The following is a 17569-nucleotide window of genomic DNA, read 5'->3' on the forward strand; positions in this document are numbered from 1 at the left end:
AAGTCTATTTGCCTTCGACTTAAGCTGTGGTATTTGTGCTAATCCTTCCCAAGAAAGATGTCTCTGTCTACAGTGGAAGTTCAGCTTTCCCTTTATACTCATGAATGATGACACTCATAAACTGCGGGACTGAGTAGGGCCCTACCTCAACCTCATCTTCTCCTGGACTAGACCTGCTCATAACTCTCCACAGTCATGTCCCTCCCTGCCTTGAAGAGCAAAGTGGCTATGGTCAGGACAGGACCATGTGGCCAGGGGCCTGAAGGCTTGAACAAGGTTATGGGGACAAGAACCAGTGACACTAAATGGCCTGAGTTTCTCCATAGTCTTTGCCATCCAGCACAGGAGACCAGGGCTAATTGGCAGTGTGGGGCAGATACACTTTACTGTGGGGTAATTGGGCCCTGGAGTCCCACGTCCTCGCACATGGGGATGGGAGCTTCCCTTCTTCCACAGTGCCTCCTTTAAACCAGCTATGGCTCAAGTGGGCCAGCTGCTCTGAGGGTTAGTCAGGCTGCAGCAGAGGTCAGAAGTAGTTTCAGCAGACTGAGGACAGACACAGACACCGGCAGATCTCCAAGGTAGGCATCACTGTTTTTGGAGCTGATTGTACCGTAGAAAGCTCCATGCCCCTGTCTCCTGCCTCCTGCCTCCTGCCGCTATTTGCGTGCATTCCCCAGCCCCCTCACACCCTCCGCTTCCAACATCTCCAAGTACTTGCTAGTCCCATTCTTCATTTTTGTTCCAAACTCTATGTGCACGCCCCTCAGATGTCCCCTTGACCATGACTCCAGAAAAATGGGTCAATGAGCATCAGGAAGGCTGACATCTGCCCACTTGTTCCTCACAGGAAGTTGGCCCGTTCCCCTGAATATACCCTCCTCTTTGCCTATGGTCAGCTAGAGAGATTCAGACAGGGACACCAGAAAACCCATCCTCCCAGTATCCAGTGCCAATAAATCAACCCCGTATAGTGCCAGGGCAGGCAGGACTGAGAGCCAGCTACTATTTCCAGAGCTCGCCTTCACCATAGCCATTGGGTGTTGATGGATCAGAACCAAGGACCTAGCCTATGGGAGGACTGCCCCGTCTGCGAACCACCTGCTCACTCTCCTCTTTGCTGCCCTGATTTTTCTTGTTCCCTCTCTCCCCCATTTATCAATGGCCCCATTTTGGTGAATCCAGAAAGAACCACAAGTCTTCCTTGTAATTTGGAAGTCTGAAGGCCACAAGCACAGGACTCAAAGGAATGCAGAGAACAGTTTCCCTCCAACATTTCCTGTCAGAAGGGGGACTGCCCTCTTTCCTGACATCTTCCTGGGCTCCTGCCTGGACTCTTTGAGTAGCTAGGCGCGCCCCTGACTGTAAGGAAGACCCAGGACAGTCCTACCTCCAATCTACCCCAGGCTCTGATCCTAGGCAAAGTCCAAACACCTTCCCAGTCAAGCTCTAGAGAGAACCGCTCCCTCCTCCAGAGTTGGCCTGGACTCTAGGCAGGGCTGTGACTCTGGGGACAGGCATGACAGAGGATGACCGTGTTTCCAGGCCCCCTCACTTCGCAGGCTCTTCCATGACCATGGTCTCACCTGCCTGCTCCTATCTACTGTCACTCAGACTGCAGAGTGGCTTCTCTCTGTGTGGGGGAACCTCCACAGTTGCCCAAAGCCTTGCCAGGCAATGGAGGAACAGGGCTCGTGCCCTGTGCACTCTGCTGTGTGATTGTGAGCACCGAAAAGCTGAATTTTCAAGCCACCATGCCCAAGGTGACAGAGAAGCAAAGGGTGAGTTGAACCAAGAAGTGGCAGAAATCTCCAGATTTCCAGTTGTCCTCTCCTGAGAGGACTCTGCTCTGTGTGCAAATGTGTTCCCATCTCCACACTTTCCGTTCTGTTTGCTTACTGTGCTTCCGGTCACATCCCAGACAGCCCCATCCTAGTCCTGTGCCCCTGAACTCCCAGCAGGGAGACCCCACTTGGCCTGGCTGGAACCTCACATATCTAACTGTCCCCTTCTTCAGCATTCATTCCCCAGGGGCATGGCCCTGCAGTACTTCCAATCTTCCCCTTGGCCCATCAAATCCACATCTGCTGCTAATTATTTATTGACCAGGGTCATCCTCGACTCTTGGGGTCTGGGTCAAGAAAATGTGTCAGGCACTGTCCTTAGCCCAAGTCCCACCACCTCCTCCCAGGGGGACCAGAAGCTTTATCTGCACCCTTCCTCTGCTGGGCCTCACTGCACAGATCGCACTGATCATTTAGAATGTGGATCAGCCCAGCCACTAGCCATCAGGGTGACAGCCGATCCATCTGCCTCACGCGTCCTTTGAATGCTTTTCTCCTGTAGTCCACACAGTCCCTCCAACTGGACAGGTCCTGACCAACTTTTCATACTTCAGCTGTGTAGTAGGAAGTCTCTGCCTTCTTCTTCCCAGATAGCCATGTGGCAGGTCCTCTACTCTTAGAAACTTCCCAAGTGTCACTTCTTGCTGCTGTCCCCACCCAGCTGTGCCCTGTCCCACCGACCAACTCTCTCCAGCTCAGTATCAGCTCGTAGGCTAGGAGCTGCGCATCTTGACCTGCTTAAAATTCACAGTCCGTGAAGGTGGTGAGTGGGGGCTGCTGTTTTCTCCTGACTGATCCAGTTGCTTGGAATGTCTGCTATAGATAGTGTGCACTCAATGAAACTGGATGGACCGTTAAATGGGAACGGTCCCCACCCCAGTTTTGCCATCTGAACTCTGCCTTCTGAGGAGTCCTGCATATCCTTGTTCACTCTTGGCATTTTTCATGGTGACCATGGACACCAAAACCCAGCACATCCCTGATGTCTAGGTCCTCTGCCAGGAGTGCTCTTCCCAGTACTCAAAGCCCCAAGAAGGCAAAAGCCATCTTTATGGACTCTAGAACAGTCTTCATTTCCATTGGGGAAGGTCCTAGTTAGAAGGGACATTCAGAAAACCTTTTTGTTTGAGACAGGATCTCACTGTGAAGTCTAGGCTAGCCTCAGGCTCATGGTAATCCTCCTTCCTCAGCCTCAAGAAGGAGATCTTACCATCTATTCAGAAATCATCCCTCAGTTATGACAGAGTTGTGGATTTTCTAGATGAAAAGTTCCTGTCCTCCAAAAATTGGGACAGTTTGTCTATGTCTTTATCCCCTTTGGTAGCAGGTAGCTCAAGGGAGCTTGGTATACAGTGGCCACCATGGTGGGGTGGAGGTGACTCTAAAGGCTGTAGGTTGCTTTGATCACATGAGAGCCAACTTCCCTGAGACAACAGGTGTGTTTCAGTGCTAGGTTCTGACAGCTCATTATCTAGCCCTGACTTTGGAAGTGAACTGTGCTGACCAGTGTGGCTGTTCTGACCAACCTCAGGGCTACTTCCTAGGATCTCCTCAAGTTCTGAAAGTATAGTAAAACATGAGGCTACTGCAAGGGCTTTTCCTCCACAGCCTCTGTCAAGTGGTGGCGGTAGGAACTGGTTTCCGCTGAATCAGGGAGAATCCCCTATGCTCAGAAGCAGGGAGGATCTGTGGTCAGCACTGGTGAGACTTCAGGACAGTCCCTCTCCTCTCACACCTCCTTGACAGCCCTGATGGCCTCCCGGTGACATCACCTTGACAGTGTTCGAATAAAACAGCTCATCCCAAAAAGCCCTTTCAGGATGCTTGTAATACTGTGTGCTATGGGATGCCTCCTCTCTCTTGTGAGGGAAGCTGTCAGAGACCCGGGCCGGCTCACCTGCTGGGTGCTTACTATAAGGTGTGTGAATGTTGGCTGCAACCGCTCCCCTTCGCCTCTGTCTCCTATTACTGTTTTGGTTTTGATTTTTTTGTTTACATATTTATTTATTTATTTTTGGTGTGTGTGGGGAGGTCTGATAGTAAGTTGAAGTAATTATTTTTGATAAAAGGTTATATGAGTAAAACTCTGTTTGGGGCATGGATTTTAATTGATGAGACAGTAACTCTGGACACGGGCTTTCTTTTCATCCTCATCCCCAAGCCTACATGTGGAGTTTCCAGCTAAGTTGACAGGTCTGTGGTGTGTGTGTGTGTGTGTGTGTGTGTGTAGCCAACTCTGCAGTGGGGTCAGAAGTCCCGTGGGCAGGGTGACCCTGTTCTATTTGCATTTTTCTTCACAGCTGGTATTTTTCTTAATCCAGTCCTTGTTCTCTGTGACCTAGTGTGTTTTCTTGTTTCCTTTACTTCTGTACTTCTTTGTTGATCTGATGGCACTTAAAGGATCCATGTCATGTTAAACAGTTACCTTGAAAAGATCTGAGAATGTGCTAGTTACAAACTCTAAGGATAAAAGTCTTCTGGCTTTCTCTGTTGAAAAGAAGCCAAACATGTAGTTTGCTTATTACAGTCTCAGCCCCACTCAAGGTTCCCTCAAGTGTTAAAACGCTGTCATTTCCCCGAAGAAGCAATATCTTGCATGGTGTATCTTCTCCGTTGACAAGGACTGATATGCGCTGCTTTGTCGATGTGCCGACAGCTCCTGCAGCACTGAAAGGTGTTTAAAATGTTTACTCCTGTCACACAGCCCTTTCCTGTGCCTAGTCCTCCCCTACGGTGATGTGCTTGGCCCAGGAATACGGTTTCATCTCTGGTTGATGCCTGTGACACCTGAGTTTCACACTGAGGGAGGGTGTGTGAGTCCTTGTCTAGAACAGGTGGCCAGAAGTCTGGCCACAGTCACACACTGATGGTTCCAGGTCTGGGTTTTGGGGAGGTCACTCAACCCTCCACGGAAACTGCCCTGCTGTATTCTGAACTCTCAATGTTTGCGACTGGAAACAAAATCTAGCTCAGCTGATCTTCCATTTTATAACACATCTCATTCTATCTGGATGCTTCAGAAGTATTCTGCCTTAATGTTGCACTTGTGTTTGTGTGTGTGTGTGTGTGTGTGTGTGTGTGTGTGTGATGTTTGTTATTTGAAATCTTCACTGTACATCTTGAAAAACCATAGGCAGACTTGGTTGATATTTTCCTTGAGTGTCCACTGCTTTTGTTACTTTTCTTGCCACTGTGACAGAAGCAACTGGAGAGAGAGGAGAGGTTTGTTGTGGCTTACAGTTGCTTGTGCTTCCCTCCCACATCATAGAGAACAAAGAAGCAGAGAGCTTGAGCCTTCTCCAGAATCATTCACAGTCTTCAAGTCCCACTTCACCTAACTAAGCCATATGTCTGTATGTCCTGGATGAGGACCAAGTAGTTAAACAACAAGAGCCTGCAGGAGGTATTTCACATTTACATTCTAACCATGGAGTCCTTTGAAAGTCCATATGTCAAAGGGCTGTTCATAGCCTGGGGGGCTACAAGGGTGCACTGGCTGGTTTTGTGTGTCAACTTGACACAGGCTGAAGTTATCACAGAGAAAGGAGCTTCATTGAGGAAATGCCTCCATGAGATCCAGCTGTAAGGCATTTTCTCAATTAGTAATCAAATCAGTAGGGCCCATTGTAGGTGGTGCCATCTCTGGGCTGGTATTCTTGGTATCTATAAGAAAGCAAGTTGAGCAAGGCAGAGGAAGCAAGCCAGTAAGAAACATCCCTTCATGGCCTCTGCATCAGCTCCTGCTTCCTGACCTGCTTGAGTTCCAGTCCTGACTTCCTTTGGTGATCAACAGCAATGTGGAAAGTGTAAGCTGAATAAATCCTTTCTTCCCCAACTTGCTTCTTGGACATGATGTTTGTATAGGAATAGAAACCCTGAATAAGACAAGGGAGATGGGGAAACCTTGGGGGTTGCTACTAGGAAGGAGTTAGGTCACTGGACATGTGCTCCTGAAGAGGATACTGGGTCCCCTAGCTACTTTTCCCTTGGTCCCTACTGTCACAGGTTGGACAGCATTCACCACAGACTGTCATCATGCTGTGCTTAGATCACCAGAGGCTGAGAGCAAAAAGGCTAATGTAAAAACAAACAACAAACAAACAAACAAAAAACCCTCTGAAACCATGAGCCAAAAACCAAGCTTTCCATTCTTTAGAGGAAACCCTCTGGTACATTCTAGTTACAGTAATCAGACATGACTGACAGGCCTGCCCTTTCTGGATGGCTGGGAAATGTTCTATGGTATGAAGCAGCAATCATAGCCAGACCCATATGGAAGGAACACGGGATGCTTGTTAATTTCAAACACTTGCCTTAGGTTAATAAAACATTCTTCTCCCTGTGGCCTGGCATTACCTTCTCAGATACCATTCACTGCTTCTTTTGAGCACTACTTTGCCCATCCTGTGCCCTTTGCTTCTGTAGTCTATGAGAGTAGTTCTAGACAGCACCACCCACTGCAGCTTCCCACCTTAGCAGTCTAGCCAGCACCCACGTGGCTCCACTTTTTCTGTTCTTGGTATCTCATGAAGAGAGCAGCAGCTCTGCTATTAGAAAATCGTGTTTTGTGTCCTGGTGCAGCCACGGCCTCGGGTAAATCCACAGACTGAAAGTGGAGATGAGACTCATTCCCAGTTGCAGTGAGGCATGAGATAACCCGTGTTACTTAGACATGGAAAGAGTAAAGATGCTCTTCATCTTGTTGAGTCTAGAACCTCAATGCTGTTCTAGAATTCCTCTATCCTGCTGCCTTCAGACACCAGAGTTCTGGCTTTCCCTGACCCAGAATGGTAATTCTTTCCATTTGGAAATGGAATGGTAAGAATTTCCTAGTGGAAATTCTTTCACTGTTGATGTCTCATGTGGTCTATAGAGACAGGGGTGGAGCTGCCATCCTGTGTCTGAAAACCAGTCCCAAGGGAATGCCTGATTATAGAGTCTTCATAACCCAAACTGACCACCCCAGAAGTCCTAATTATTTCATATCTATTAAAAAATCTTCTCTGAACTCAAACAAAGGTCTAACCTCTGCTAATTGGAAGGAATGATTAGAACCAAAACAGTAACCCCAGGTGACCTTAGCAATCATGAGTTACTTGCCTAGAGAGCAGGCACAAGGAACCGCCACTCTCTCATGTTCACAGATTTGCTGCATGATTCCAGGGTGCAAATCACAGTCTTGCCATCCCTGTGGATAGAGAGAGATAGGGATGCTGGATTTCCAAGCCCAGCATCAGAGCCACAGCATCTGGGATCAAGTACTAACTGCACTTATAGTTTTTTTTTCCTTCCTTGGCATTTCTATTTCTGCAGGTTGGGCTTCCTGTTCTTGATGCCAGCTACTCTTCTCCTGCCACAATGCCTTGTTGATTCTTTCAAGTATAGAAGGATGAGGGGAGAGAACATCACCAAGGTCAGCACATTCATCCTTCTGGGCTTCCCCACAGCCCCCAGGCTGCAGTACCTGCTCTTCCTCCTCTTCTTGCTCATCTACCTCTTTGTGCTGGTGGAGAACCTGGCCATCATCCTCACTGTCTGGAGCAGCGCCTCCCTCCACAGACCCATGTACTACTTCCTGGGTATCATGTCCACCTTGGAGATCTGGTATGTTTGTGACATCATCCCCAAGATGCTGGATGGCTTCCTCCTGCAGAGGAAACGCATCTCTTTCATTGGATGTATGACTCAGCTCTATTTCTTCAGCTCCCTGGTGTGTACAGAGTGTGTACTTCTAGCATCCATGGCCTATGACCGCTATGTGGCCATCTGCCACCCCCTGCGCTACCAAGTCATCATGACCACAGGGCTGTGTGTCCAGCTTGTGGCCTTCTCTTTTGCTAGTGGCTTCACCATCTCTGTGATTAAGGTCTACTTTATCTCCAGTGCCACCTTCTGTGGCTCCAATGTCCTGAACCACTTCTTCTGTGACATCTCCCCCATCCTCAAGCTGGCCTGCACTGATTTCTCCACTGCAGAGCTGGTGGACTTCATCCTGGCCTTCATCATCCTGGTGTTCCCACTCCTGGCCACCATTCTCTCCTATGGCCACATCACCCTGGCTGTGCTGCGTATCCCTTCAGCCACAGGCCGGTGGAGGGCCTTCTCCACCTGTGCCTCCCACCTCACTGTGGTCACCATCTTCTACACAGCTTTGCTTTTCATGTACGTGAGGCCCCAGGCCATTGATACGCGGAGCTCCAATAAACTCATCTCTGTTCTGTATACAGTTCTCACACCCATCTTGAACCCCTTGATCTACTGCCTGAGGAACAAAGAATTTAAAGATGCCTTAAGAAAGGCCTTGGGCTTGAGTCAAGCTTCGTTGTAGGAGGAAGGGTACCTTCTACCTCCAGAGCATCTTGGGAGTATGCCTCTTTGGTGATGATGGTAATGGGAGCCCTTGCCACTGCTGTAGTGCTGTAGGCATTTAGAGCATCATCTTTTCCTTTGTGGGGTGGGCATGATGGGCACTGTTTGTGTACCGATGCCATCCAATTCCCTTTTATATGTGAGCAGAATGGGACTTGGTAAGATGAAATGTGTTTTCTACCCCTTTAAAATTTACCATGCACATTTCAGAAGACAGTAAGCTCTGTTGGGCCAGACAGGTCAGGTCTACAGCATCAGTAGTTCTCAGTATGTGGAAGTGTGGAGCATGGCAAAAAAAACTTCAGGAGTCCCCAAAGCACAGTGTATCTGGAAACTGCGAGAGTCCGTAGACTTGTTTTAACTAGTAGGGCATTGCTCGGTAACAATTCAGGAAAAGAGCTTTAGCTTTTTCTCTTCAGATATCCCTCCCCATAGCCCTCCCTCTGCTGAGAAAATAAAGCCCCACTACTGCTTGAGTTAATCTCAGTTGACGGTCAAGTGGGGACTATGTTTTCTTGGGACTGTTGCTTCCTTAAATTTCACCACAGTGCCCAGCGTCCCTTAAACCATGGGACAGGCTGGGAGGGATGGCTTGTGGCATGTGAAACAGAAGCATGTGTGGGAGGTTCCTGGGACAAGAAGATAGAAAACCCACAGAGGGGGTTGAGGAGAACCTGGGTGGTGTGGCACCTACATTTAGAACATGAGTGGTTTGTGTTGAAGGGTGGAGAAGAGGAAAGGAGGCAGCAGGGAAGCTCAGAGACAGGGAAGCAGCTGAAATGGTGCAGATCACAGAGTTGCTGATGGGGTTTAGAGTTTGGTGTTTGCAAATGAGGGGGGAGCAGAGTCCCCGGCATGCACAAGTCTGCCTGACCACTAAAGCTTAAAATTCCTGTCTAGGCCTACTTGCAGCTGCTTAAGAGATGAACAGAGGCCCTTTGGAGGAGAGACTATGCAGGGGTTGTTGAGATTTTCTAGAAGGGATGAGTAGCTCTGGGATGAGGTGGTGCACACACGGTGGGATGGGTAGCTGGGATTCAAATAAGTATTTGAGGTTAGGGTAGAGAGACCACATTGGTGCCCTGGACTGAATAAAAAGGAGGAGACCAAGTGACCATGGCCCATCCTCTCTCTCCCTCCATCCTGACTGAGGGTAAAATGAGACCAGCTGTCTCCTGCCCCGAATGCCATAGCTAGACCCACTATCAACACACCTTCTCCACCATGTTGGACCTCACCCGTTAACTGTGAGCCAAAAGCCCACTCATTTCCTTACGTTGCTTTTGTCTGGTATTTTGCCTCAGCAAAGAAAAGAGTAGTGACCATAGCAATATCTGTGGAAATTGTAAATGAGGTTGAGAAAGTGAGAAAATGCAAGTGAGGTTGGAACAATTGGCTGTCTGTGATTGGCTGAAGCTGGGCTATGTTTCTGTTAAAATTGGGTCTGTTAAATATCTATCCCTGTTTGTTGTTATCTTGGTAACAAACATCATGCTTACCTGAAGATGCATTAGAAAAAAATCACAAAGATTAAAAATCATTGGGGATCCCAGCTTACCACCTACTACTTAGGATGGCTACAAACCAACCACTAGTTGCTCTGTAAACACTCCATGTTACATTCTCAAGAGACTTACTTATTGAATTTGGTGTTAGTGTCTACAGAAGCAATTTTTGTTTTGGATTGGTTGGGTGGTTTTTGTCTGTATGTCTGTTTACAGGCCAGGTACATCTCAAACTTGATATACCACCAAGAATGACTTTGAACCCCTGATCCTCCTGCCTCTACATTTCAAGTGCGGGGAGTGTAGGCATGCACCACTACAACTAGTTTCTTACCTACCATTGAAGTCAAGCTTTCTGTAGTGGCAGTCAGTATATAAATAAGATCAGTAAGTTTGTTTGATGACAGACACAAGACTGAACAAAAAAGCAACAAACAAACAAAAGGACATAAAAATCTGCACTGTTTCTGTGGCAGACACATGTTATCCCCACCACTCAGGAGTTGCTTCCACTTGTCTGATACCTGTATGGTCTGGCTCCCAGAGTCAAGGAATTTTCCTGTTGTCCAGGCTGGTGTCAGACTCCAATCTCCCTGGCCCCTACTGCTTCCAATACTGAGTTCCCCAAATCTCGGTAGATCTTTGCTCATCGTGATGGCCTTTTCAAATTAACAGTTGGTACTAATTTCAGTTATCAATCATATGAGTCAGTGATCATGTAGATATTTTAGAGAAAATGATGGACAGAAGTGAGACGGTAAAAAAACAAAATTGGGCTCAAATCAGCAAGACAGCAGAGGGAAGGAGTGTATTCTACAGAAGCCTAGCAAAGGTCCTTGGGGCTTGCAATGATTGGCTTCATGGAGTGTTTCAGCAGAGATCACTTACATCGGTTCATCCAGAAGTCTGGGAAACTTATGTGTTATCCCTATGTAGCATTATGACATTAAAAGGCCATGTTTAGTGAAAAAGGACACCATGGATTTAATCTGGTGATTTCACATAGGTAATAGCTTGGACTTATAGACCCCAGGTCTTCAGTGTGTGAACTCTAGGTGTACAACAAGCCTTTCCCAAGCACCGTTCAGACAGGTTCCCAACTGGAAATGCTCCTGATGTCTCCAGTGAACTTAGAAAGGCAAGCATCAGCAACATCTACACTGTCAGACACATCCTTCCAATCTTCTCCTGGGATTACAGGACGAGAACCCCAAGAGGCATTTGCCTTCCAGGAAAGTTGTCTGACTGCTTGGCCACAGTCAAAGTAACTTTTCTGATTTTTAGACCCTAACTAAAGTCGTCCATGACTGTAAGGAGGCGAGAAGAGAAAAGACTAAGACAGCAACAAATAAGAGTAAGTCTGCCATCAAGCCAGGAAAGTCCTGTCTGTGCCCTTGGGAAAGCTGTCCACCTACTTGCCCATCTTCTCAGCATTGTCTTGGGTCTCCAGCAGATGTGTCGATCAGAAGACTGGGGCTGGAGTAGCAGCTTTGGAATTATCCATATGAACTACAGTTTCAAGGTCTCGAAGTCTTAGGGAAAATGGTGGCAGGGTTTAATACAGCTGCTGCCAGCTTGCCCCTGAAACAGTCTCACTCTGGTGCTGTAATGAGAACTGGAGTCTCTAGTTCTGGATAATGAAAGGTTTGGTTGTCTTTGTCCTCAGTTGGCAGAATGCAGGCTTCCTTCTCCAGCTGAAAACCCACCTGGACATTAAAGCTTCCTGGCACTTAGCAGGATGAGGGAGGTGTGTGGGCTTCTAATCTTAGGGTTGTGGGGGTTCATGAACTGTTTTTGCGGGATCAGCATGTACTTTCCAGTGGGAGTGGATCTTACTGTCTTTAATGACTCTTACCATCACAGTTCAGTTGACTCAGTTAACTTGCCAATTTCAGGGTTAAAATTACCTTTCAGAAAATTGGTGGTGTAGATGGGGAAAGGGCAAGAATACCATGTTTGTCTATGGAACCCAATTTGCTGTGGAACTTTTCCAATGGGATGGGTGCTCTGACCATTCACTGGAGATTCCTTCACGGATGTTTTATGTTCCCTAATGAGTTCTTGGATATGGTAACACTGGCTTTCTTACAGACAAATGCCTTTCCAACTAGAAACTATGCAGTCTCCTGCCTCATCAAAAGTGTCAGTTCATAGCTTATATCTGTTAATGTGCAGACAAAGCCCACAAGAAATGGTGATGTCTTCCTAGAATGACTCACAAACACAGTCTCACAAGCCTAGTGTTGCTTAGGAGCTATGCTTGTACAATGGAAGCATTCTTTGTTTACCTTATGGGTCCACAGTGTGTCAGCTCCACAACTGTAAATGCGTGTGGCTGATTGGTCCTAAACCATGTGATGAATGTAGCACAGGAAGCTCCTGGGTTGGGCTGGCTTGAATCCTGAAACACTTTTACTGTAAACTTACTTGGAACTTGGACATCTGGTCTGCTCAACAGCCTCTTTCTGAGTCTTTACCATAGGATGCACCAGGGAACATGTGTCTGAGGACGGTCCAATACACTATCTCACAAAGCAACACCATGAGCCTCCAGTTCTGATCCTACACTTGCTGAGCTGATGGCTTCTCCATCAGCAGGCTGCAGTAAGAGGCAGGGTCATGTAAGATGTCATCATAGAACAAGGCCTCTTAGTCTCTTTCTGTTTAAAACTCTTTCCGCCTGGGAATTTTTACACAAAGCTGAATACACGAGTACACAAATCAACCATTTGTTGACATTCAGCCTAAAGAAAATTATTTTTAAAACACCTTTTATATGTATAAAATTTTGCCATTATTAAAGATGGAAGCAACTTTACCAACTAAAAAGTTAAATGTATTTGTTTATGTTTACACAAAGAATAAAATCTTTAGGGAGGGTAAATGGGAATTCCCATCACAGAGAAACTGTCAGGGACATGTAATTTACCTGTAAGGGAAGAGTGAGAGAGAACAGGACCGCTCGTAGTAGAGAAATCCCAGTGAGCAAGCCATTGCCACGCTCTGTATTTCTCACCCAGCAACCTCTTCCTTCTCTGTCTATTTCTTTATCTACTACCCAATGTCAATTTAGAATGCTCGGTAATTCTCTGATCCAGCCCTATACACCATGTTCTTCTTGTTTTATCCTTACTCTTTCCCTTTTCATCTTTATCCCCCCAAACCAGATTGGACCAGTTTACAGGAGGATCTCTGTGGCTCAGGCTCCTGAGAGAGAAGACTGTTGTGATATCTGGCAGCATATTGTTACTATTATTTTTTTCAGTCTGCCTGGTCTTTGGCTACTCTGTGGATTCTTTTTTCTTCCACCCTTCTCCACCCTTTTCTTTCGTCCTTTTAAACCCCTAACACTAGATAAGAGAGGAAAATGCTACAGAGAAAGGGAAGGAGATCTCTGAATGAAGTCAGGGTGAGAAAGGGGGACATTGTCTTTAGACTGTTTCCTGCTGATTAGGGGCATTGAGTTCCTCAGAGCAAATTTTTTTCTTGGCTGTCAGGCTATCTAATTTTTTCTTCTTGATGTTTCTTGTTTGTGCATGACTACTTACAAGCCATGACCAACAGCAACCAAACAACAAGCCACACCTATCCTGCCTCTTGGGTCACTCTTAGGTTATATATATACTCTCTAAAAAGTCCCCATAATGCCAAATATCACATAAATCTCAGAAACTATCTGCAGCTGGCAAAATCATGGACCGACTAGATAGAGCACAAGGCAAATCATAGTTGGCTGCTGTGGAAAATCTGAAGCAGCCTCATATCTTCACACCTCAGATTAAAACAAAAAACATACTCTTGTAAAAATGTATGTGTGTTTTTTAATAATCCAAAATTCCAGAAACACAAATTCTCACTACATTTCCCCCTTTCTGTTCTAAGCCATTAATTGTGCTGTGTTTATCAGAAAATTATAAAACAGAAACATTTTCAATACAAGAAGCACTTTTCAGGTCAGTGGCCAAGGTGTTCAGGAGATCTCTCCTGCTCAGTTCTGATCAAAGCACAGGGCATTTTGAGATCTGAGACCTCTAGCTATAGCTTGACCTATGATATTAGCATGGTTCATGTTAGAACCAATATCAGTCAAATTCCTTTTCCACAGGCATTGCTCTCATTTTAATGGTCTTATAACTTTTTTATAGTCAATATTTATATTTTCAAAAGCCAAGGACTCTATTAACACCTGTCTTGTCTCAGGGTCTGATATAGCTTAATTCACAGCTGATACTAATTTTTTATTTCTTTTCATTTTCTTATTAGATATTTGTTTTGTTTATCTTTCAAATGTTAACCCCTTTCCATGTTACCCCCATCCCAACCCTCCTCCCCCTACTCACCCCCCCCCCAATTTCCTGACTCACATTCCTCTATTCTGGGGCATCAAGCCTTCACAACACCAATGGCCTCTCCTTTCATTGATGTCTGAAATGGTCATCCTCTGCTACATATGTAGCTGGAGCTGTGGGTCCCTCCATGTGCACTCTTTGGTTGGTGGTTTAGACCTGGGAGCTCTGTGGGGTACTGGTTGGCACATATTATTGTTCCTCCTGTGGAGTTGCAAACTTCTTCAGCTCCTTGGGTCTTCTCTCTAGCTGCTCCATTGGGGACCCTATTCTTATTCTATTGGTTGACTGTGAGCCATGGGTGTTTTAATCCACTTTCCAATAAGGATAAAAGTATGCACACTTTGGTCATCCTTCATCTTGAGCTTCATGTGGTTTGTGAAAAAAAATCAGTGAAGAGTTCTCCAGAGCCTTGTATAACCTTTGTAAGTGAGGTGGATTCATTTCCCCAGGCTCCTCAACTTTGCCCCAAGCTCTTAAAGCCACTAAGTAGCATTGTCCCCTTCACCCAGCAACTGATCTTTGACTATATTCATTCCCCTACATCTACTTCCCTGTTCAATAACCGAGGCTTCTTCCCTCCACCATGTTCACCATTGCAACTGCAGACCAGTCTCTAGTAGAGCTGTTACCAATCCTTTCCAATCTTGTGGAATAATTCTATTTTGAGTAGTCCAGTTATTTAGCATTTGTTTCACATAAGGTGAGTACATCCCATATGTAATCATGGCCTCTTTTAAATGATCTATTATTTCTATAGAACACTATCCTGTCTCATCATAACCTTGTTCCACCTGGTTATAAGGCATATTCTGTGTGACTACTGGGAAAACTGATGGTGGTGATTTTGTAACCCTGGGCCACCCCTCCTTCCACTCTGGTGGCTTGGTTGGTTTGAGATTTACCTTTTCTCTTAAAATGGGCTGTTTGGTCAGATTGTCTTCCAACTCTTTCAATTTTTCTCTGACCTGACCACCCTCCAGCATAGTTTGTTTCCCCCTTTCTTCCTGTGGGAAACTCCTGCCCCGTCATCAGGACTGAGTCTTTGTTCTCCCTTTACCAGTGTTCCTCACCACCCAAGCACTTCCACTTTCTCCCACAGTTTTCGCAGTAGCACAGCCAATTCTGCAATCCTTTCAGAAAAGAGAGAAGAGTGAACCCTTTTGTTTTCAGATGTTTTTTGTTTCTCAGGTCCCTCAATTTTCACTGGCAATTTTTCCTACTACGCAGCCATTCTTCTATTTTTTGAAGCAGAATATACAATGAAGAAAAGGAAAAACATAAAATTACCTCTGGGGGCAAGTCAGGAGACATCTTAGTGGTAGGAGCCATAATAAAATTTTTGCTGAACTCATCCCCTTCCATTTCCTGTATGGCATTTGAAATCAAGCTTCCAATTCTTCCCAGCCCCATGTCTGGGCACCACTTGTAACTGGTCATTGGCTATTTTGTAGATTCCTCTTTATTCCACAGTTATCCACCACTTTTCTTCCACCCATTTATCCCCTTAACATGAAAGAGAGAGAGAGAGAGAGAGAGAGAGAGAGAGAGAGAGAGAGAGAGAGAGAGAAGAGGAGAGGAGAGGAGAGGAGAGGAGGAGAGGAGAGGAGAGGAGAGGAGAGGAGAGGAGAGGAGAGGAGAGGAGAGGAGAGGAGAGGAGAGGAGAGGAGAGGAGAGGAGAAGAGAAGAGAAGAGAAGAGAAGAGAAGAGAATAAAGTCAAGGGTGGGAGTCAGGGTGAAGTTATCTTTCAACTATTTCCTGCTGATTAGGGATATCAAGTTCCTTGGAGCAAGGTTGAGCTTTGTTCACCACTAGAATATCTAATGTCTTTTTGTTGTTACTTCTCCTTTGTGCATTACTACCTCTTTGATCATAACAATGATGCACAGCAATTTGTAGGTGGCAAAATCTTGACACGGTTGGAGCATGAGGCAAATTACAGTTAGCTGCTGTGGACAATCTGAAGCAGCCCAATATCCCACACCCAGGATTAAAACAAAAACATATTCTTATAATATTTCTGTAGTTTTAAAAAACAAAATATATAATTCTCACTACATCTACCATTAGCCAAACTATCCTCTTCTCCAACCCCTTCTTTGTCCCCACACCTCCCCTTTCAATTAAGTCCCCCTCTCTACTTTCAATTTGAAAAATAAAACTGAAACGAAAATTCAATAAACCTAATAAGAAACTAAATGTAAAGACTCACAAATGGAATGGATTTCAAGGAAGACACACTGACAGGACTTAAAGACACAGCAGAGAAATTGGAACATTCAGACCAGTATAAAAACAAAAATAAAAATGCATGAGTGAAAAAATGGTAATATAGTGGATTCTATGAAATATCATATCTATGGATTCTAGCCATAGAAAAGGGAGAATTTTATACTGAAAGCATAGAAAACATTTTCAAAAAATCATACCAGATAATTTCCTCAACATAAGAAAAGGGATGCTAAACCAGGCACAAGAAGCATACTAGGCACCAAATGGAAAGGAGAAAAAGAAAGAATCTGTGCCATATTATAGTTAAAATACTAAATACATAAAACTAAGAAAGCTGCAAGAGAGGACCATCATGTCACATTTAATAATAGATCCATAAAAATAACAGATGCTTAAATGTCAGAAACTTTAAAAGCCAGAAGGGTTCATATTCTCAGTGATTGTAGCTTTGAACACAAGCTACTATACCCAGCAAAGAGATGAAAACTAAAGAAAAACTATCCATGATCACTAAGCTAGATATACAGAGGAATTTGGGGATCCAAAGAGAATGAAAAGCATTGAAGAAGCTAAGGGTAAAGAATATACCACAGTAGAAGAGTAATTAAGAAAACAATAATTTAGAAAGCACCAAACACTGCATCAAAAGCTAACACACATCAGTAAGAACTGTATTAATGGTCTTATTCTCCAATCTATCAGGCCAGATTAAAAAATAAGGATGCAGGACTAGAAAAATGGCTCAGCCATTAAAGGATAGGCCCTCAACCAATACATATACATATATATGTGAGGATCCATCCATTTCCTCAAGAATCACATCTCACTATCAAAGACAAACATTACCTTAATGTGAGAGGATGGACAAAAAGTATTCCAAGTAAAAGGAACTAAGAAACAAGCAGGCATTACTGTTTTAATATCTGACAAAATAGACTTCAAGCCAAAACTTATAAAAAGTTTTTATAAGTTTTATAAAAAGTGACTTAAAAAAAGGTCACTTCATACTGATTAAGAGCACAATTCATTAAGATGACATTACAATTATAAATATATACACCCAAAATGGGTGCACCCAATTTCATAAAATGAACAGTATTGTATATATAAAAGTCACGTATCAATCTCAACAACAATATTAGTGGGTGACTTTAAGTCCCATTTTCATCTCTAATTTTCTGTTTATGTCTTCTGTTTTGATTTCACCGAGATTTTGTCCATCCTGTATACTTTTCATAAAATGTATAGAATGAAAATATCACTCTTACCTGT

At 44.9% G+C, this 17569-nt stretch overlaps 1 protein-coding gene across 1 annotated transcript; it reads left to right on the forward strand.

The window, feature by feature from the left end:
- Positions 1–7233: 7233 nt before the first annotated feature.
- LOC127692863 (olfactory receptor 6B2) lies at positions 7234–8172 on the forward strand. The gene has a single exon (XM_052193460.1). It carries the CDS (start codon positions 7234–7236, stop codon positions 8170–8172), a length of 939 nt encoding a protein of 312 aa, XP_052049420.1.
- The last annotated feature ends 9397 nt before the right edge of the window (positions 8173–17569 follow it).

Source organism: Apodemus sylvaticus, chromosome 9 (genome assembly GCF_947179515.1).
Source record: "Apodemus sylvaticus chromosome 9, mApoSyl1.1, whole genome shotgun sequence".
NCBI lineage: Eukaryota > Metazoa > Chordata > Mammalia > Rodentia > Muridae > Apodemus > Apodemus sylvaticus.

Bases quoted from the DNA above. Each gene is read 5' to 3' on its own strand.
- LOC127692863 (XM_052193460.1), top strand. From the start codon at position 7,234: ATGAGGGGAGAGAACATCACCAAGGTCAGCACATTCATCCTTCTGGGC.